Here is a 22,255-nt window from a genome sequence, read left to right as displayed (position 1 = left end):
AGTCAAACTACCCACACTCAAAGTTTATATACATGTAATAATTAAAAACTAATTACCACCAGCCGATTGATCGTCATCGGTCTGCGTCCAGTGAGCGCCGTCATCATGCTGGGACTACCACTGCCACAGCGTAGGCCTTCCATCATCAGAGCGGAAAAGTATCCCACCCATTATACCTACTACACATGCGCCAACCAGGCCAGCTGTCGCGCAGCCCAACCTACGTCACTCCTCACATACCTCAAGCGCATGAGCAAGAAAAAACGGCTATCACGCAGACAGTTGCGATAGCAGCGGACGCTCCCTGTGGTAATGCGGGCCCATCATGCCTACTATGTATGCGCCAACCAGACCAGCTATCATACAGCCCGCCCTACGCCCCTCATCACATACCTATAGTGCATGCACCAGAAAGAGCGGCTGTCGCGCAGCCCGTTGACAATAAGCAACATGGGCCACCTCCTTTATTTGAGACACCAGGGATTTTTTACCTAAGTTGAGTGCAGCGAGGGTATCTGACCCCCCGATCCTGGTGACACTGGATGTGGTGTCCCCTTATGCTAATATTACCCATTCCTGAGGTCTCAAAGCCATGAGGGAGCGTTTGTTGACATCTCAGTGGTCCAATACATGCCTGCTGTTTGCCCTGGCACTACTGGAATTCATTCTGGAGAATTTATTTCTCTTTAATAAATCTTTTATAGGCAGTGCCAGGGCACTGCGAAGGAGTCCAATGTGGCCCCTACTTATGCGGGCACGTATATGGACCACATTGAGAGGTGCGTCTATGTGTCTCCACACTGGCAGCTCGTGGAGATGCATAAATTACACATTTATGCTCCGGAACGGCTCATTTGATGAGCTAAGAGATTTCCACAATTACCTTGATAATTTAGTTCCGGAATTGAAATTCATGCTGACCTCCTCTACTATGTTGATCCAATTTTTGGATATCCTAGTGGTCAAAAAGGGAACGGCGCTTATCATTAACTTGTACCGCAAGGAGACAGATCAAAATAACCTACTCCGTTACTCGAGTTGTCATTCTAGATGTTTGCTGAAGGTGTTGCTATGGAGTCAATGCCTTCGTGTTCGCCAAAATGCAGCAGATTATTGCATTGATGCCAGGCTTTCGGAGATGTGCAAACGGTTTTTACAGAGGGGTTACACTGATGACTTGGTGGCATCTGCGGCTGGAAGAGCACGTACTGTGCCGAGGGGTGATTTGTTGGTTCCCAGACTGAAATCTAAAAAGGCCTCTAGGATACCGTTTATATTGACATTTGGACCCATGAGTGGTTGGATCTCCAGTATTATTTGTAGGCACTGGCACATGTTGGGAAAAAAATTGCCCGTTGGTTAATGAATTTGGCCGGCCCCCTTTGGTGGCATACAGAAGAGGTGCGAACATCTGGGACACAGTGGTGCATAGTATGATGGATAGTCATGCAGCAGGCACCCCATCTTTTGGACGTGTAGGCAACTTTCCCTGTCTCGGATGCTCATGCTGTAGCAACCTTCTTAGGGGTGATACGTTCCACTATACCAGGACGGGTAAACAATACCGGATTTGGAAAAGATACACTTGTCAGTCCACGTATGTTATATACCTTATAGTGTGTCCGTGTGGCATACTATATGTGGGTGAAACCACGATGGAGGCTCGGTCGTGGATTCCGAGCCATAAAAGTACTATTCGTACGAAGAAGCTAGATTTGCAGATACCTAGGCATTTTGACTCAGATGGCCATGCAGTCAGCCAGCTAAAGATTCGCATTATGCGCTTTAGGTATGTGATGAGTGACGTAGGGCGGGCCGTGCGATAGGCAGTCTGGTAGGCGCATGCGTAGTAGGCATGATGGGCCCGCATTACCACAGGGAGCGTCCGCTGCTATGGCAACTGGCTGCGTGATAGCCGTTCTTTCTTGCGCATGAGGTATGTGAGGAGTGACGTAGGTCGGGCCGTGGAACAGCTGGCCTGGTTGGCGCATGTGTAGTAGGTATGATAGGTGGGGCACTTTTCCGCTCCGATAATGGAAGGCCTACGCTATTGCAGTGGTAGTCCCAGCGTGATGACGGCGCTCACTGGACGCAGACCGATGACGATCAATCAGCTGGTGGTAATTAGTTTTTAATTATTACATGTATATAAACTTTGAGTGTGGGTAGTTTGACTGGGCGTGAGAAAGATCCTATCCAGATCGAAACGTCGCCGTTACTATCTGGTTTTGCAGTCCATGTTGTTGTTTTTGCTACTAGAACCATAATGGAATATAGTTCCTTTTTATTCATCTTGTTGCCGTGGATGCTGCCTCTCTATGTATGGACTTCTCTATGTGGGAGAGTTTGTAAGGAAACACACATCATCCCAGCACCATTGGTCACATAGGAATTTATATAGATGCTACATTCACAGGTCTTCTTACATTTTACTCCGTACCTTAATACTAATGACTGGAATCCTACATTTACCGGCCAAGACTCTGATCTATTGACTATTTAGTGTGAGTCACGAAGAAGGGAGAATTATTACCAAAACATTTTTTAAGCGGACAGTAACCGCCTGTTACACTACAAGAGGGTCCATATCCAAAAATGAAAAATTCCCATCCCCTCTGTGCAATCCTATAGCTTAAGATTAGAGATGAGCGAGCATACTCGATAAGGCAAGCTACTCGAGCGAGTAGTGCCTTATTCGAGTACCTGCCCGCTCGTCTCTAAAGATTCGGGTGCCGGAGGAGGGGGGGAGCGGCAGGGGAGAGCAGGGAGGAACGGCGGGGAGATCTCTCTCTCACTGTCTCCCCCCCGCAACTCACCTCTTACCCATGCCGGCAGCCGAATCTTTAGAGACGAGTGGGCAGGTACTCGAATAAGGCACTACTCGCTCGAGTAGCTTGCCTTATCGAGTATGCTCGCCCATTTCTACTTAAGATGCAATTGTACAAAAGACGAGGATTTCCACAATCAAATTCCCATCATCCTAGGAATAAATGGAGCCGATGAAGTTTCCTGACAGTGGAACAAGTGAGGCCGGGTGAGCCGTCATTCTTTATGCTTGTGGGGAATACAATTAATTTATGGTTTTGATTTCTCCCTTTCTTCCTAAGCTTTAGGGCTTTTACCCACTAGCGGTTTTTTAATGCTGCGATATCGCTGCGTTTATTTTACTGCCAATGGGACTTTCCAATGTTAAAATCGCAGAGCAGAAAAATCGCAAGTTTGTTCTTCTGCGATTTTAACACTAGAAAGTCCCATTGACATCTGTAGTAAAAAAAAAAAAAAAGATTGCAGCGTTAAAAAAACTCTAGTGGGTAAAAGCCCCTACAGAGAGGTTTTGTGAATAAAACCAGCATTTCCACACTTGGTGCATTATTACTTTGTCATGCTGGTGTAATTTATATAGAATGTTATCCTTTACCACAGATTCTAATTGTAGCGATACAATAAATAGTAACAAAACATAGAAACATAGTAAATCCATGGAGTTCAGCCTATAACCCCAATATTGATCTACAGGAAGGCAAATATACCCAATGAAGTCTGGCAGCCAGATCAGGGATCCCGGGATCACGACCCCTCTGAAGCAAACTAGTGACTATAACCGGGGATCTTGTTGCACTCTAGACAGGTATCCAGGCCCCTCTTGTACTCTTCTAGTGAGCAGCACCACATCATCAGGCAGAGAATTCCACAGTCTCACTGCTCTTACAGTAAAGAACACTTTCTATATTGTGTAGAAACCTTCTTTCCTCTAGCTGTAGACCTGGTAACAGTCCAAAACACTATTGCCTGTCTGGGTATAACTGATATGCAATATATTACGCCATGCTTCTAGCTGACTTGGAGGGGTTTGCCAGGCCTGCGGCTGCCACTGGTGCTCATCAGCTCCTTATAATCACCCAACAGAATCCTGATGGGCTGCTAGCAGCACCCCTCACTGTCTGACTATTGCCTCAGCATCTAGAGGAGTGTGTGGCAAAGACTGAGCTTAGTGAATAAGGGAAAGCCCTTTGTGCAGAACCCATTAAGACCAACAGCCTACCCCTTTCCAACTCAGGTAAGCTCTTAGTCATGGCTTGTCAGATGTCAAGTGATCCATGAGGTTTATACATAAGTGGTAACTTGGAAGAGCCGGTCCGGCACAATAGTCCATATCAGGGTGCGAACATTTACATTCAATCACCACAGAAAGTGAAAATATAAATCTGAGATTGGGCAGATATTGTCAGAACAAATACATAAGATCAGACTTCGAATTCACGGCTAACGGAACCCGGGCACACAACTCCATAATCCAGGAAACTCATGTACCAATAGTTTCCTGTGCCAATCCCCTCCCCGGGAAGGAAATGGCTATAATGTACAAAGAACCCATATTGCCTGAATGACATCACAACATTTCATCCAAACCCATTCAATATGTCTTCTAAGGGTTAATACTCCCTCTCAGTGAGGTGATTGGCACAGAAAACCTTTCCTATGTGAGTCTTACTGGATTACGGAGATGTGTGCCCGGGTTCTGTTAGGCTTGAAGTCTAAGTAAGATCTTATGTATTCCTGTTGGCAGTATCTACCGGATCTGTAAATGTTTGCACCCTGATATGGGCTATTATGTCGCAGCAGATTTCCCAAGTTGTCACTTCTGTATAAAACTCTTGGCTCTCCTGAAATCTGGTGTGTTCAGAGCTCATCTGAGTGTGAAACATGTAGGGGGTTTGTTTTATCGGGCTGTGCGCCCCTAGTTGTATAGTCCTGTATAAATAAAGTCTGATATGTTACCCTGAAGTTGTAGAACCTTTCCCATGTGATCACAGCCGTATATTACTGTGTGTGACTCTTCCTAGTATATGACCCAATAGTGATGAGATGGAGGCGAGACGCCCTTGCTGGGCTCAGTGGTGAAAACATCATCTAAAGGAAGAAGAAAGATCGGCCCAAATACAAACATGTAAGTTATACAAGTAAACTTTTATCAACAGTCAGAACCAAGTTTAGAGACGCAGTTATATGTATCAGTGTGAAATATTCTATGTACACGGCTGATATAAAGGTGGGTTATCTGGATTGTATTTGTTTCCGGAAAACGGATGTTTATTGGTAATTACATACATTTCTTATTCATCACTTACTGCTCTGAATTGCTTCCCTTTTCTTGTGTATGACATGTCACTTTACTTTTTATACCTTTTTTGTAGTTCTCTCCGGTGTGAGACTTTTGATGTTGCAGTAAATGGGATTTGCGAGTAAAACATTTCCCACATTCTGAACAAGAAAACGGCTTCTCCTTTGTGTGAATTCTCTGATGTGTAACAAGGAGTGATTTCACTGCAAAACATTTACCACAATCTGAACAAGAAAATGGCTTCACCCCGGTGTGACTATTTTGATGTCTAATAAGATGTGATTTCACTGCAAAACATTTACCACATTCTGAACAAGAAAATGGCTTCTCTCCTGTGTGACTCCTCTTATGTATAACAAGCTCGGATTTCTGTATAAAATATTTCCCACAATCTAAACAAGAAAATGGCTTCACTCCTGTGTGAATTCTCTGATGTCTAATAAGATATGATTTCACTGCAAAACATTTCCCACATTCTGAACAAGAAAATGGCTTCTCTCCTGTGTGAGTTCTCTGATGTGTAACAAGATGTGATTTGCGAGTAAAACATTTCTCACATTCTGAACAAGAAAACGGCTTCTCCCCTGTGTGAATTCTCTGATGTGTAACAAGGAGTGATTTCACTGCAAAACATTTCCCACAATCTGAACAAGAAAACGGCTTCTCTCCTGTGTGACTCCTCTTATGTGTAACAAGCTCTGATTTCTGTATAAAATATTTCCCACAATCTGAACAAGAAAATGGCTTCACTCCTGTGTGAATTCTCTGATGTCTAATAAGATATGATTTCACTGCAAAACTTTTCCCACAATCTGCACAAGAAAACGGCTTCTCTCCTGTGTGAATCCTCTTATGTGTAACAAGCTCTGATTTCTGTATAAAATATTTCCCACAATCTGAACAAGAAAATGGCTTCACTCCTGTGTGAATTCTCTGATGTCTAATGAGGACTGATTTCACTGCAAAACATTTCCCACATTCTGAACAAGAAAATGGCTTCACCCCTGGGTGACTATTTTGATGTCTAATAAGATGTGATTTCACTACAAAACATTTCCCACATTCTGAACAAGAAAATGGCTTCTCTCCTGGGTGACTATTTTGATGTCTAATAAGATGTGATTTCACTACAAAACATTTCCCACATTCTGAACAAGAAAATGGCTTCTCTCCTGTGTGAATTTTCTGATGTGTAACAAAGACTGATTTCACTGCAAAACATTTCCCACATTCTGAACAAGAAAACGGCTTCACCCCTGTGTGACTGTTTTGATGTCTAATAAGATGTGATTTCTGTGCAAAACATTTCCCACATTCTGAACAAGAAAACAGCTTCTCTCCTGTGTGAATTCTCTGATGTGTAACAAGAAGTGATTTCACTGCAAAACATTTCCCACATTCTGAACAAGAAAACGGCTTCACCCCTGTGTGACCGTTTTGATGTCTAATAAGATGTGATTTCACTGCAAAACATTTCCCACATTCTGAACAAGAAAATGGCTTCACCCCTGTGTGACCGTTTTGATGTCTAATAAGATGTGATTTCACTGCAAAACATTTCCCACATTCTGAACATACAAACGGCTTCTCTCCTGTGTGACTTCTCTGATGTGTAACAAGATGTGATTTCACTGCAAAACATTTCCCACACTCTGAACATGAATATGGCTTCTTCTTTCTGTCAGCTCTTTGATGTTTTCTCCTCCTGTGACATTTATTCTGCTTATCAGTCTGTGATGGACCAGGAGATGGGACCTGTATAAGAGAATCAGATAATGGATCTTTGCTGTGAAGGGCTGAGGAGATATCTGGGATAATGGCAGGTTCTTCATATGTATCTTGTGTGATACCGCAATCCTCTGCTTTACAATCTACAGATATCAGACGTCCCTCTGAGCTCCCGGTATCGTCATCTGCCAAGAATAAGGTTGATTTTTTTTCATATTATAGATCTTAAAATGATCCTGATATTTTATAACATTTCTATGCAAATAACAAGTCATGTAGAAAAAGGTAATCATCATCTAAGGGTGCTTTTACACAGTGGCTAGAATAATCACTGAAAAGAGCCATTACAAACAACTGTCTGTTCATGTAAACACGAGTCCTAGACTCTCACTGAGCAATTGATAATGGTCTATTAGATATGCGATAAATAACTTCATCGCCCATCAGTACAGCCTCTAAGACTCTTTGTGCTCCATAGAATCCTTACAATAAATACATTCCCCTGCCTGCCTAATAGCTGCTAGGAGAAATAAAAGATAAATAGCGAATCAAAGAAGAATAAAATGGCCCCTAACCCAGATGGTAGGTTGGAGGCATCAATGACTGACAATTTACAGCTGCAGTCCTGCCCAGTTTATGGGACATCACAGGAACTGCAGCCAATAAGAGCTCAGAGATTCATCTTAACCCATTAGTGACGGCCCCATCGGCACTCTACGTCCTCACTAAGTGGGCTTTAAATCCTAGAGGACGTAGAAATATGCGTCCTCTTAGGATTAATGCCCACTTGGCTGAGGACGTGACTGCTTCATGCTGTCAGTGCCCGCAGGTAGCCGACAGCATGGAGCTGTCATCCTGGGCTGTGGGCAGTCCCCCCGGGTATTGCGATCGGTGCTATCCAATAGACAGCGCCGATCGCAATAAAGTAAACAAAAGTGGTAAAAAAGTTAGATATTCAGCTGCCCTGAATTCAAAATCTCCTGCCTACCGGCTCCTGAAGGTAGCGGGGAACCAGGAGATGTGAGCGGTCCCCAGGTTCGTGATCGCCGCTACCCAGTTTTAAAAAAAAAGTAAAAAAAAAGTTCCAGTTTCACCTCCCGTCATGGATCCAAAAATACTCACCTCGGGTCCTCCGCGATGTCCCTGGTATTCTGGGACCCGAAATCCCCCTCTGTGCATGAGCGCCCGATGTCAATCATTGTGCGCGTGCACAGAGGGGCTCGAGCCCCGGGAAATTCAAAATCCCTCTGCTCCTGGCTGCCATGTGTAGCCAGGAGCAGAGGGATGTCACCCAGCATGTGATCATTTAAAGTTTAAAAAAAGTGTAAAAAGCTTACGTTTCAGCTCCCCCCACAGATCATATCCATGAGGGAGGATGAAATGACGTACGTAAGGCCCCTGGATTTATCCGCGGACGTTACCCTAGCTTTTGCGCACACGCCCGTCGCCAACATGGCGGACGCACTCGCAAAAGTCAAAGATTGCCCGGGAAATTCAAAATCTCCCTGCTCCTGGCTACAAAATTTAGCCGAGAGCCTGGAGATTTCACGGAGAGCCGCAGTGAGCGGTTCCTGATCACATGTTCGCCATTTTCCAATGGATAATGGCGATCACGTAAAAGTAAAAAAAGGTGAAGCTTCATCGCCCCTCCCTGATGTGATCGGTGAGAGGAGAGGAAACTTTTTAGCGGGGGCTCCGTATTTGCACCCCGACGCGATCTTTCTCCGTGAACTTTCCCGGATTCTGCACATGCGACCACCGGCAAAACACCGGACACATGTGCAGGAGTCGGGGAGCCCAGGAAATGTAAAATCTCCTTACTCCCAGCGACCAACGGTCGCCGAGAGCCTGGAGCAGTGACCTTGTTGAGCGGTCGCCGGTCACGTGATAAAAAGGTAGCGATCTACCTTTGGCCGGTCTCACATGACCGGATAGGAATTACGGATTCCGCATGTGTCTGATCCGTGATAATACGCAGATCAATCGCATTGGATTACACAATTCCGCTCACATTAGTGGGTTGGAATTACGTAATCCACTGGCAGAAAAGAGAACGCAGCAGGTTCTATTTTACTGCGGATATCAGCAACACAGAGCCCATTGTGCTCCATGGTCGCGGATATACCCGCAGCCCATACGCAACTATATTGTATACGGGCTGCGGGTACCCGTGTCATTGCTAAGTGATGGTGCGGGAAATACAAACAAAAAAAAAAAAGTACTGCACATGACCGCCTGTGTGAGTAGGCAATTATGCGCAGTACATTACGCGGCCGTACGCAGGGTCACAGCCGGGCTCACAGATGGGATCCGCTGCAGGCCCCCGCAAGCGGATTCCACATACGGCCGCATGAGCCCGGCGTTACTCAGACCGCCACCTGTAATACGTAATTTACAAGAAGCCCCGGGAACGCTCGCCTTCATGCAGTTCCTGGAGCAGCTTGTTGAGCGCCTTCTGTGTGAGACCGCCGCACCTTGGCAAGCTTATGAAGACCCACAGAGCGCCACGTTTTACACCCCATCCCCGCGGCTGAGGTCACAAAATAGCCCCCAAAAAGCATGAGAGGAGGGGGGATACCCGGTTTTATTGCCCGATGTACCCATACCAACCAGCCTCTGTAATTACCCCTGTCTTCGGAAATACCACACAGTTCATATTATTACTTTTATCTAAGATTTGGGGAACGCCGAAAAGGGAGGGGGGGGGGAGGGGGGAATTTTTTTAACGTGTCAATTTTTATTTCGTACAAGTGGGCAATGGGTGGGGATAAATGGGGGGACAGGGGCAGCATGGGCCAAGGCACCTCTCCAGCCCTGCACCGCCGCCGGCTACTGTAGCAGTAGGGCTGGTGGAGCCGAGATCTTCTGTAGACACATTCTGTTTGATATATCAGTCATCCGCCATATAGTCGCTGACTAGTGTCACTGTAGGACCGGGATGCTTACATATCAGCAATTAATAAGGCCGCCTGCAGACGACCGGGTCGGATCCTGCTGCGAGAATTGTCGCAGAGGGACCCGACCCGAGCCCCTGCAGGGACCAGCGCGGCTCCGGCTCTTTGATGTGCCGGCTGCCGGCCAGCAGGCATATGCCGGAAGGGAGCCGCCAGCCGGGGAGTGACATTTCTGTGTGGGGCTCTCAGAGTCCCGCACAGAAATAGAGCATACCGCGATTTGTTTTCCACACGTGATTTCGCGCGGACAAATGGCGGCCATCTGCATAGGATTGCGTTTTCTAACACAATCTTATGGCAGCTTCCACAGGCGTAAATTCTGTGGGAAATCCTGCTGCGGAATATCCGCCCGTGTGCCGGGGGCCTAAATGTGTGCTGGTGATATGTAGGCCTTCTGATTATACTGACTTTAATCAACAACTGTGTAGTGAATGGCTCTACTAATCCAACTAGCACAGTGTCCTGCCTGGCTCACACCCCACTTCCTGCCTACAAGCACCAGGGGCACATGCCCCACATCACCCCTCCACAGCTATGATCCTGCTACATACATCCATTACCTGGTGATGGGAGCGGCTGGCGGGTCTCCATCATGGCCTCCTTGTACAGATCCTTGTGTCCTTCTAAATACTCCCACTCCTCCATGGAGAAATAGACAGCGACATCCTGACACCTTATAGGAACCTGACAACACAATATACAGTCATTACCCAGAAGCCTCCAGTGCTGTTACTGTATAATGTCCCAGCATTCCCTGCAGCGTCACCTCTCCAGTCAGCAGCTCAATCATCTTGTTGGCGAGTTCTAGAATCTCCTGTACATTGATGTCCTCATGTATCAGGGGGTGACGTGGGGGCCCCATGATTGGGCTCAGGGGTCTTCCCCATCCATCACACACAGGGGCCCGACAGCCATTACTAAAGGTCTTCTTCACTACTGTGTAATCCTGTGTATAGGGAGACATTTATAAATATCACTACAGACATTTCCAGAGTCCATCACCTCCCCAGTGAAATCATCTGTTACTACCATAGATGAGAATGATGTAATGTGACATCATCAGTCATTACCATAGATAAGAATGACATATGACATCACCAGAATCTTTCCCCTCTCCAGTGACATCATCTGTTATCACGATAGATAATGATGTAATGTGACATCATCAGAATCTCTCCCCTCTCCAGTGACATCATCTGTTATTACCATAGATAACAATGATGTAATGTGACATCATCAGAGTCTCTCACCTCCCCAGTCAGCTGGAAGAGTATCTGTAGGGTGAGGTTGAATACACTCTCCGCCATCTTGTTTCTGTCGTTCTCCATCTCTGATGAATGAATCCTGTAGGGACCTGAATGGAAACAATATGAACCGATGTAAAATCCACAAAAACCAACATCTCCAAGTTCAGCTGCTTTTTACGGGGTTTTCTCTGAAGCGCTGCAGTGTTTTAGCGCACAATATAGATGTCTGCAATGTACATGCGTGTTGGGATGTATGTGTGACATCGGGCAGCAGAATCCTCCGGACAGCCTCCCGTTAACCCCTTCCTGCAGCCATTTCTCCTCCCCACCGCCCAACAACAATTGCTATTATATCTGCTAATAAAGCTGGATGAGCGCCGGTATTGTGAGGGACAAGTAGGATTTTTAATAGCAGCATTTAATGTGGGAGAACCTTAGAAATACTTTATTGGGAATTCATTTAATAAGAAATTTTATAAAAACATTTGCTGGAATCCTTTAACCCCTTAGTGCTATAGGTAGTATATGTACGCCCTGCAGCGTCGGGGTATGTATGAACGCACGGCGATCTCCCTCCATACAGTGCGAGCGCCGGCTGTTTATTGCGGCTGATACCAACTCCGATAAGCTGTCAATTCTGATAGCGCCATTTAAATGGGATGAGATTGCAGGGAGCCGTGCAGTTGTCATGGCAGCCGGGGGCCCTCTGTAACGCCCCGGGCTGTCCTGGCAGAATGCCTATCAAGCCATGCCCGTGGCTCCTCCAGAAAAGGAGTGAGAAGATCAGCCCATTCCCATCTAATTACTTCTCTGTACTAATTACTTACTGACTCCACGACCTAAACGTTTACCAGCGTCCGGATCGCGGCATCCAATAATCGGTCGCCGGTCACGTGATAAAAAGGTAGCGATCTACCTTTGGCCGGTCTCACATGACCGGATAGGAGTTACGGATTCTGTATGCGTCTGATCCGTGATAATACGCAGATCAATCGCACTGGATTACACAATTCCGCTCACATTAGCGGGTCGGAATTACGTAATCCACTGGCAGAAAAGAGAACGCAGCAGGTTCTATTTTACTGCGGATATCAGCAACACAGAGCCCATTGTGCTCCATGGTCATGGATATACCCGCTGCCCATACGCAACTACTTTGTATACGGGCTGCGGGTACCTGCATCATCGCTAAGCGACGGTGCGGGAAATACAAACAAAAAACAAAAGGTGTACTGCGCAAGACCGTCTGTGTAAGTAGGCAGTTATGCGCAGTACATTACGCGGTTGTACGCAGGGTCACAGCTGCGGGCCTCCGCAAGTGGATTCCACATACCGCCGTGTGAGCCCGGCGTTACTTAGATCACTACCTGTAATACGTATTTTACAAGAGGCCCCAGGAACGTTCGCCTTCATGCAGTTCCTGGAGCAGCTTGTTGAGCGCCTTCTGTGTGAGACCGCCGCACCTCGGCAAGCTTACGAAGACCCACAGAGTGCCACTTTTTACACCCCATCCCCGCGGCTGAGGTCACAAAATAGCCCCCCAAAAAGCATGAGAGGAGGGGGGGATACCCGGTTTTATTGCCCGATGTACCCATCCCAACCAGCCTCTGTAATTACCCCTGTCTTCGGAAATACCACACAGTTCATATTATTACTTTTATCTAAGATTTGGGGAACGCCGAAAAGGGCGGGGGGGGGGGGGGGAGGGGGGAATTTTTTTAACGTGGTAATTTTTATTTCGTACAAGTGGGCAATGGGGCCTGGAATTTATTCAGTTGTGCCCTGAAATCCAACGGTGTTCCCTCCATTACAGGCCTTGCCATGTTTCCTGTAAGTAGATTAGGGCCACAGCGGGAATGTTTTTTAACACGGGACAAACAGGGGGATCCATTTTGGGGTGAACGTCTTCATTCCTATGTACACTGTACAAAAAAAACCTTTTTAAATTGACAAAATTGACAAAAAAATGAAAATCGTAATTTTTTTCCTTCTGCTTTGCTTAGATTCATTCAAACACTGTGGGGTTAAAATACACAGTACAACCCTAGATGAATTCGTTAAGGGGTCTAGTTTTCAAAATGGGGTCGTTTGTGGGGGTTCTCTATGGTTTTGGCCGCTCAAGGGCTCTACAAGTGGGCAATGGGTCCTAAAACGCCTTCAAGCAAAATGTCTGTTCTGAAAGTCACCGATTACTCCTTTCATTTTGGGCCCCGTTGTGCATCCAGACATAAGATTAGGGCCACAATGGGCATGTCTCTGAACACTGGACAAACAGGGGGATCCATTTTGGGGTGTCAATCCTCATTTTCATGTGCGCTATAGAAAAAAAATAGGTCTTTAAATTTGAATTCCTGAAAAAAAACCTGTGGGGTCAAAATACTCATGACATCCCTCAGTTGATACATTAAGGGGTGTAGTTTTTAAATTGGGGTCATTTGTGGGGGTATCTATCCTTCTGACACCTATGAGCCTTTGAAATCTTAGCTTGGTGTAGGAAAACAAAGCGTTCTTCAATATGCTGAAAAGTAATGTTAAGTTTGTACAGCTCCTAAATAAACACAAGTTTTTTAAACGTGCGTCCAGAATAAAGTAAACAGGGGGAACTATATATCCCATCAAAACTTTGTACAGTATGTTTGGACATATTTGAGACATTATAGCTGAAAATGTGAAAAAAATTAAAAAATTTTCAAAATTTTCACAATATTGGTACTTTTAATAAATATACATAAATACTATCAGTCTATTTTTACCAGCTAAATGAAGTACAACATGTGGCGAAAAAACAATGTCAGAATCACTGGGATATGCAAAACCTTTAAGGAGTTATGCTATGTTGAACGACACATGTCACATTTTCAAAATTTGGCTCCGTCACTAAGGCGCAAACAAGTTTCGTCACTAAGGGGTTAATGTGAAACTGTACAAAGGCTTTCCGGACACCCAAATAGGTGATATCAATGGCACAACTTTCATCCACTACTTCTGTGAAGGGGAATGCATTGTGGCTTGTAGTTTTCCCCCCGCCCCAACAATCACAAGAAGTCCAAACTAGCCGGGCTTCATGTAATTGTAGGGTCACAGCAAACTGCGATACAACCGTACTGACCGCCATTACATCCCAATGAGAAGAGTATTGTGGCCAGAGTCTCCATTTAGCCATAGCCGTACTGGTGACCCCTTCACCAATTTAGAGGGGTTCAACGAATTACCAATATGAAACTAAGAGAACAATAAAGGCAGACAATGATATTTTACAAGTCCCACCAAGCTGGATATCCACTCTGTAGATACAACCTAGCAGCTCTTACCGGTGATGCCAGATCCCTCCTCCTCCGGTCCTGCAGGGATTAAATGCAAAGCGGAGGAGCTGGTGGGAATAGTTGGGGGGACAGGGGCAGCATGGGCCAAGGCACCTTTCCAGCCCTGCACCGCCGCCGGCTACTGTAGCAGTAGGGCTGGTGGAGCAGAGATCTTCTGTAGACACATTCTGTTTGATATATCAGTCATCCGCCATATAGTCGCTGACTAGTGTCACTGTAGGACCGGGATGCTTACATATCAGCAATTAATAAGGCCGCCTGCAAACGACCGGGTCAGATCCTGCTGCGAGAATTGTCGCAGAGGAACCCGACCCGAGCCCCTGCACGGACCAGCGCGGCTCAGGCTCTTTGATCCTGCTGGCCAGCAGGCACATGCCGGAGCGGAGCCGCCAGCCGGGGAGTGACATTTGAGAGTCCCGCACAGAAATAGAGCATACCGCGATTTGTTTTCCGCACGTTATTTCACGCGGACAAATGGCGGCCGTCTGCATAGGATTGCGTTTTCTAACACAATCTTATGGCAGCTTCCAAAGGCGTAAATTCTGCGGGAAATCCTGCTGCGGAATATCCGCCCGTGTGCCGGGGGCCTAAATGTGTACTGGTGATATGTAGGCCTTCTGATTATACTGACTTTAATCAACAACTGTGTAGTGAATGGCTCTACTAATCCAACTAGCACAGCGTCCTGCCTGGCTCACACCCCACTTCCTGCCTACAAGCACCAGGGGCACATGCCCCACATCACCCCTCCACAGCTATGATCCTAAATACATCCATTACCTGGTGATGGGAGCGGCTGGCGGGTCTCCATCATGGCCTCCTTGTACAGATCCTTGTGTCCTTCTAAATACTCCCACTCTTCCATGGAGAAATAGACAGCGACATCCTGACACCTTATAGGAACCTGACAACACAATATACAGTCATCACCCAGAAGCCTCCAGTGCTGTTACTGTATAATGTCCCAGCATTCCCTGCAGCGTCACCTCTCCAGTCAGCAGCTCAACCATCTTGTTGGTGAGTTCTAGAATCTTCACTACATTGATGTCCTCCTGTATCGGGGGGTGAGGTGGGGGAGCCATAATTGGGCTCAGGGGTCTTCCCCATCCATCACACACAGGGGCCCGACAGTCATCACTAGAGGTCTTCCTCATTACTGTGTAATCCTGTGTATGGGGAGACATTAATAAATATCACTACAGACATTTTCAAAGTCCATTACCTCTCCAGTGACATGATCAGTCATTACCATAGATAAGAATGACATATGACATCATCAGAATCTCTCCCCTCTCCAGTGACATCATCTGTTATTACCATAGATAAGAATGATGTAATGTGACATCATCAGAGTCTCTCACCTCCCCAGTCAGCTGGAGGAGTATCTCTAGGGTGAGGTTGAATACACTCTCCGCCATCTTGTTTCTGTCGTCCTCCATCTTTGATGAATGAATCCTGTAGGGACCTGAATGGAAACAATATGAACCGATGTAAAAACCACAAAAACCAACATCTCCAAGTTCAGCTGCTTTTTACAGGGTTTTCTCTGAAGCGCTGCAGTGTTTTAGCGCACAATATAGATGTCTGCAATGTACATGCGTGTTGGGATGTATGTGTGACATCGGGCAGCAGAATCCTCCGGACAGCCTCCTGTTAACCCCTTCCTGCAGCCATTTCTCATCCCCACCGCCCAACGACAATTGCTATTATATCTGCTAATAAAGCTGGATGAGCGCCGGTATTGTGAGGGACAAGTAGGATGTTTAATAGCAGCATTTAATGTGGGAGAACCTTAGAAATACTTTATTAGGAATTCATTTAATAAGGAATTTTATAAAAACATTTGCTGGAATCCTTTAACCCCTTAGTGCTATAGGTAGTACATGTACGTCCTGCAGCGTCGGGGTATGTATGAACGTGACGCGATCTCCCTCCATACAGCGCGAGCGCCGGCTGTTTACTGCGGCTGATACCAACTCCGATAAGCTGTCAATTCGGATAGCTCCATTTAAATGCGATGAGATCGCAGGGGGCCGTGCAGGTGTCATGGCAGCCGGGGGCCCTCTGTAACGCCCCGGGCTGTCCTGGCAGAATGCCTATCAAGCCATGCCCGTGGCTCCTCCAGAAAAGGAGTGAGACGATGAGCCCATTCCCATCTAATTACTTCTCTGTACTAATTACTTACTGACTCCACGACCTAAACGTTTACCAGCGTCCGGATCGCGGCATCCAATAAGCCCCACAAACCTCAGTAAAGTTTACACTGCCCTATCCCGTCTGGGCCCAATCTGTAGCAGAAAGTAGGCCGACTGCTTCTATAGCGAAACCCGCTACACGCCGCCCTCACGGAGATAACAAATATCACTAGCGAGGAACGGCTAATACATTCCTGATGACATATGGAAAACATCCTAAAGGTCATACAAATGGCCACCAAAATAAACCTGCAGGGGGCGCCCTCCAGCCTCACCCTGCCCTGCAAAGGATTGCATCTTCTACACCCTGGTGATCAGAGGCATCTGGTCCTTCATCTACTAAGACTTACTATTCTTCTATAAAGGAGTCTACATCCTGTTTGTCAAAGGGATCTGGTCCTTCAGCCACTACGACTTACTATTCTTATACAGAGGAGTCTATATCCTGGTGGTCAGAGGAATCTGGTCCTTCAGCCGCTAGGACTTACTATTCTTAGACAGAGGAGTCAACAACCTGGTGGTCAGAAGAATCTGCTCCATCTACTAAGAGTTACTGTTCTTACATAGAGGAGTCTACATACTGGTGGTCAGAAGGATATGCTGCTTCAGCAGCACTGACTTACTATTCTTATGCAGAGGATTCTACATCCGTCTGGTCAGAGGGATATGGTCCTTCAGTCAGTAGGACTTACTATTCCTATACAGAGGAGTCTACAACCTGGTGCTCAGAGTAATCTGGTCCTTCAGCCGCTAGGACTTAGTATTCTTCTACAGAGGAGTCTACATCCTGGTGGTCAGAGGGATCTGGTCCTTCAGCCGCAGGGACTTACTATTCTTATACAGAGGAGTCTACATCCTGATGGTCAGAGTGATCTGCTCCTTCAGCCACTAGGACTTACTATTCTTATACAGAGGAGTCTACATCCTGGTGGTCAGAGGGATCTGCTCCTTCAGTCACTAGGACTTACTAGTCTTATACAGAGGAGTCTACATCCTGGTGGTCAGAGGGATCTGGTCCTTCAGCCACTAGGATTTACTATTCTTATACAGAGGATAAGGTACTGGACAGACCCCGTTGACCATAATGAGTTCTGGATGGCAGTTTCCTGGATAAGTAGCACAGTGTGGTGTGGAGACTTCAGGCTGTCAGACATTGTGTGTGTCAGGCCTTGGGCCTATCTTAGCTTCCATGTTATGGTTGTCATTTGTCAGGCCCTGGGAAAGCTGGATGAATTCAGTGTTCTAATCTCTTATTCCTCTCCTTTGTATCTGGCAAGTCTTCGATCTACAGGAGGACAGGAAGTCCTTTGTCCCACCCGCTACTGACAAGGAGATGCTAAATAGGCCCCTGCTGGCATGGATTGGCACCTTGGATGGTTCAGGCAGACATCCTGGTGCCCAATTTTACATCAGAAGGAAATCATTTAATAAAGGATATTTGGGCGAATGAAGGTCTTAGCCAGATATGAATTAGATTTTCAGAATCGGTCTGACCAGCCGAACAAAGCTCATCTACAGGCATTGAGGTCCAAGGCTCAGAGCACCCAGAACTGCATATCTGGGGAAATATAGATGTCAACTCATCTGTGCGTGGGCTCCAACCATATGTAAAATCAGGACTAAGAACATGCCACGCCCAAATTCACGTTTGGGGGGGCTTTCCCGCCGAGATATGACCGAAAACGGGGAATTATGATTTTCCACCAGGAATACAGGACTCCACCCCAACTCTCCAGTGACATCAGACGGGGCGGGGTAAGGAGTGTTCTTAGGGGCCTTTTATAATGTGGGACCTTACAGGCCCAAAATTGCCAGATCCTACAGATACGCCTTAGCATAAGGCTGTCCCATTCACTTCAGTGACTCTGCATATATTGGAACATTGGACCAATATCCAAATCCGATATCTTTCTTTTATTTACACCAGTTTATTTTAAAAATCTGTCTTGTGTATTCTACTGTATTTCCTTCTGTCCCGTGAACAACCTTTTTATTTTTTTGTACAAATCAGATATATTGCACTGCGAGGCCTTTTCTAGATTAAATCTGCAATTTAAAAGTCAGCCTTGTCCGTTTTACAACAAACCATAACGCTGAAGTTTGTGTTCATAATTCGGCTTCCAGTTTACTGATGCTAAAGCTGGTGGTGGCAGCGTTATTTGTAGGAGTATTGTAGAGCTCTCGAGTGCGTTAGAACGGATCAGGTGGATGATTTGAGATTTTGCTTCACATGCGTGCAGAAGTCCGGGAAAGCTACGTATAAATCAGCCTGTATTCTAACGACTTTAAGCTTGCAATATCGCAGAGTGATCGAGGACAGAGGCGGGATCTATAGGTATTGTCCTTTCTCCTCTCTCCTCCTGTCCACTACATGACACACAGCATCTTGTAAAATCTTGTAAAAAAATAAAACACATTCTGTCATTAAAAATAAAAAAATCTTACTCACCTATTCCTCCCCAGTCAGTCTTCTTACCAGATCCTCACCTCAATGATCTTCTCCTGGCTCCTCCAGTCTCCCGAGTCATGTCACCTCCGGCCGGCCGGATCCTCTTCTTCCTGTGACGTAGCACAAATTGCCGGCATTCTGCTTCCTGCAGGTCAGTGTACCCAGTCATTAGTGACATAGAGTTCACTGCCTAGCAGTGAATGCTGAATCCTCGGCAGCCTTGATGTGTAATGTCTCGCAGGTAGTGTATCATATACTATACTGTATGAAACACTAGTGACGAGATATCGCGAATGCACACTAAAGCAGGCTGCAGAGAATTCAGCATTCCCTGCTAGGCAGTGAAACCTACGGCACTCATAACATTCACTGCAGCTAATGGATGCTCCAAAACAGGAAGTAGAGGATCTGGACGGCTGGAGGTGACGTGACCCGGGGGACTGGAGGGGCCAGGAGAAGATCGGTGGGGAGAGAATGAGGTAAGAAGACTGCCTGCGGAAGAATAGGTAAGTATTGATTTTTTTCCTAATGAGAAAACCCCTTTAACCCCTTCTTCAACAGGGCGCAAATTTACATTCTGGTGATAGTGCGAGATCACATGTGATCTTGCGCTATCCCGCAGTGGGAGACGGCTGTCAGTCACAGCCAGCCTCCCGCTGCAGCAGTGGGGGTGCATCGGATATGCGACCCCCAGTGTTAACCCCTTCATAGGGGCATGGGATTGATTCACAGAGGGAGCGCGTTCCCTCTGTGAAGTTGCCGGACTCTCGCGATATAATCGCAGAGAGCCCCTGCCTCTTGCCGTGGCAACAGGATGCTAGACACTGGCGTCCTGTGTTGCCAGTGCCTGAGATCGCTGTGTAAGCGATAAGGCATGGCAGGGCAGTGCTGTAAGTCCCTCAGGGGGACACAAATAGTGTAAAAAAAAAAAAAAAGATTTAAAACATGAATTAAAAAATATGTAAAAAAAAACAAAAACTTTTTAATGCTTTTTCTCATATTAGCATAAAAATAGGTTAAAAATTTTTTAAATGGCACATATTTTGTATTGTCTCGTCCGTAATGATGCGTACAATAAGCTGCACATGCATTTGACTGTACATGGGAAAAAAAGCATTAAAAAAAAACGCTAAAAAACTGAGGCAAAGTGCTAATTTTTAGCATTTTGCCTCCCTAAAAACACAATAAAAGTGATTAAAAGAGCTGTCTGTATCCCAAAATGGTACCAATAAAAACTACAGCTCGTCTCGCAAAATATAAGCCGTCATAGAGCTCCGTACATGAAAAAATTAAAAAATTAAAGGACTTTGAATGCTGCGATTTAGGGAAAAAAAAAAGATTTCCAAAAAAAGGGTTTTTATTGCAGAAAAGTGTGAGAACCTAAAAAAAAAAAAAAAAATTAAGAATTTTGGTATCGCAGTAACCGTACCGGCCCGCAGAAAAAATGGATTGTGTCATTTATGCTGCATAATTAACGCTGTAAATAAAAAAAAAAAACTCCCCAAAAATCTATGGCAGAATTGATGCATTTTCTCTACCTGCTATCATAAAAAAAAATTAAATAAAAGTTTTACAATATAGTCAATGTACCCAAAAGTGGGACCGATAAAAACTACAGTTCGCCATGAAAAGAACAAGCCCTTACACGGCCGCATTGACAGAAAAATAAAAAAGTTATGACTTTTGATAAATGAAGAAAATCCGCCAAAAATCGTTGCGTCCTTAAAGGGGTTGTCCCGCGGCAGCAAGTGGGTCTATACACTTCTGTATGGCCATATTAATGCACTTTGTAATGTACATTGTGCATTAATTATGAGCCATACAGAAGTTATAAAAAGTTTTTTACTTACCTGCTCCGTTGCTGGCGTCCTCGTTCCCATGGAGCCGACTAATTTTCGCCCTCCGATGGCCAAATTAGCCGCGCTTGCGCAGTCCGGGTCTTCTGCTCTCTTCAATGGAGCCGCTCGTGCAGAATGCCGGCTCCGTGTAGCTCCGCCCCGTCACGTGCCGATTCCAGCCAATCAGGAGGCTGGAATCGGCAATGGACCGCACAGAAGAGCTGCGGTCCACGGAGGGAGCAGACCCCGGTGGCCATCTTCAGCAGGTAAGTATGAAGACGCCGGACTGCCGGGATTCAGGTAAGCGCTGAGCGGTTTGTTTTTTTAACCCCTGCATCGGGGTTGTCTCGCGCCGAACGGGGGGGGGGGGGGGGGGGGGGGGTTAAAAAAAAAAAAACCCGTTTCGGCGCGGGACAACCCCTTTAAGCCCAAAATAGGCCGTATCATTAAGGGGTTAACTGGAGCAACCAGCCTCAAAAGAGGTCGCATGACGAGAACATTGTTGTTCCTTTTTACAAGCACTGGTCAGACCACACATGGGATATTGTGGACAGTTTTGGGCACCGGTACTCAAGAAAGACATACCACAGCTTGAGCGGGTACAAAGGTGGGCAACTAAAGTAATTACTGGAATGGGCGGACTACAATACCCAGAGAGGCTATCAAAACTGGGATGATTTAGTTTAAAAAGAAGACAGCTGACAGCTTGATGACTATGTATACATATATCAGGGGACAGTACAGAGATCTCCCATCATCTATTTATACCCAGGTGTGTAACTAGGGGGCGCTGTAATAACTATGTATGCATATATCAGGTGACACTACAGAGATCTTCCATCATCTAGTTATACCCAGAACTGTAACTAGGGGCGCTCTAATAACTGTTCAAAGGGTATATGAGGGGACAGTACAGAGATCTCCTATCATGTTATACCCAAGACTGTAACTAGAGGGCACTCTCTCCGTCTAGGGTAGTGATGGCAAAACTTTGTGTGCCCAAACTGTATCCCAAAACCCCCTTATTTATCACAAAGTGCCAACACATCAGGGGGCAGGGCTTATCACTACGTATGATGTTACATCTGTCATTGTAAAAAGCACAAGCAATTGTAAGGAAATTATAGTGCAAGTGTTTCTAGTGGCACAGTGTGCCACACAGCTCTGCTACATGTATGTCACACACATACAACTCTACTACATGCATGTCACACACACATACAGCTCTGCTACATGCATGTCACACACACACATACAGCTCTGCTGCATAAATTTTTCATCCCAAACAACAGGGATCACAAGCAGCATAGCACTCTGGATGAAGTACCTGTGATGATGTCAACATCATGCTCCATCCGTGATCACATGACAGTGACATCATCACAGGTTTTTCATCCTG

At 45.9% G+C, this 22,255-nt stretch overlaps 1 protein-coding gene across 1 annotated transcript; it reads right to left on the bottom strand.

Annotated features, from left to right (window-relative positions):
• Positions 1–4,876: 4,876 nt before the first annotated feature.
• On the bottom strand, positions 4,877–11,152 carry LOC136628992 (zinc finger protein 665-like). Its single transcript, XM_066605080.1, has 4 exons — positions 11,055–11,152; positions 10,571–10,750; positions 10,365–10,488; positions 4,877–7,035 (listed from the first exon to the last, which is right to left on the bottom strand). The coding sequence occupies exons 1-4, from the start codon at positions 11,130–11,132 to the stop codon at positions 5,126–5,128; spliced, it is 2,292 nt and encodes a 763-aa protein (XP_066461177.1). The 5' UTR covers positions 11,133–11,152; the 3' UTR covers positions 4,877–5,125.
• Positions 11,153–22,255: the final 11,103 nt, after the last annotated feature.

Source organism: Eleutherodactylus coqui, chromosome 5, assembly GCF_035609145.1.
Source record: "Eleutherodactylus coqui strain aEleCoq1 chromosome 5, aEleCoq1.hap1, whole genome shotgun sequence".
NCBI classification, from domain to species: Eukaryota; Metazoa; Chordata; class Amphibia; order Anura; family Eleutherodactylidae; genus Eleutherodactylus; species Eleutherodactylus coqui.
The sequence above is the reverse complement of the archived record's forward strand: the minus strand, read 5'-3'. Positions and strand labels throughout refer to the sequence as shown.

What these genes read in the sequence shown, in the direction of transcription:
- LOC136628992 (XM_066605080.1), bottom strand. Translation starts at nt 11,132, where the DNA reads ATGGAGAACGACAGAAACAAGATGGCGGAGAGTGTATTCAACCTCACC. An exon ending in TTGAGCTGCTGACTGGAGAG is followed by an intron (nt 10,489 to 10,570) that starts GTGACGCTGCAG and finishes TTGTGTTGTCAG; the next exon opens with GTTCCTATAAGGTGTCAGGA. An exon ending in CCAGCCGCTCCCATCACCAG is followed by an intron (nt 7,036 to 10,364) that starts GTAATGGATGTA and finishes TATTCTTGGCAG; the next exon opens with ATGACGATACCGGGAGCTCA.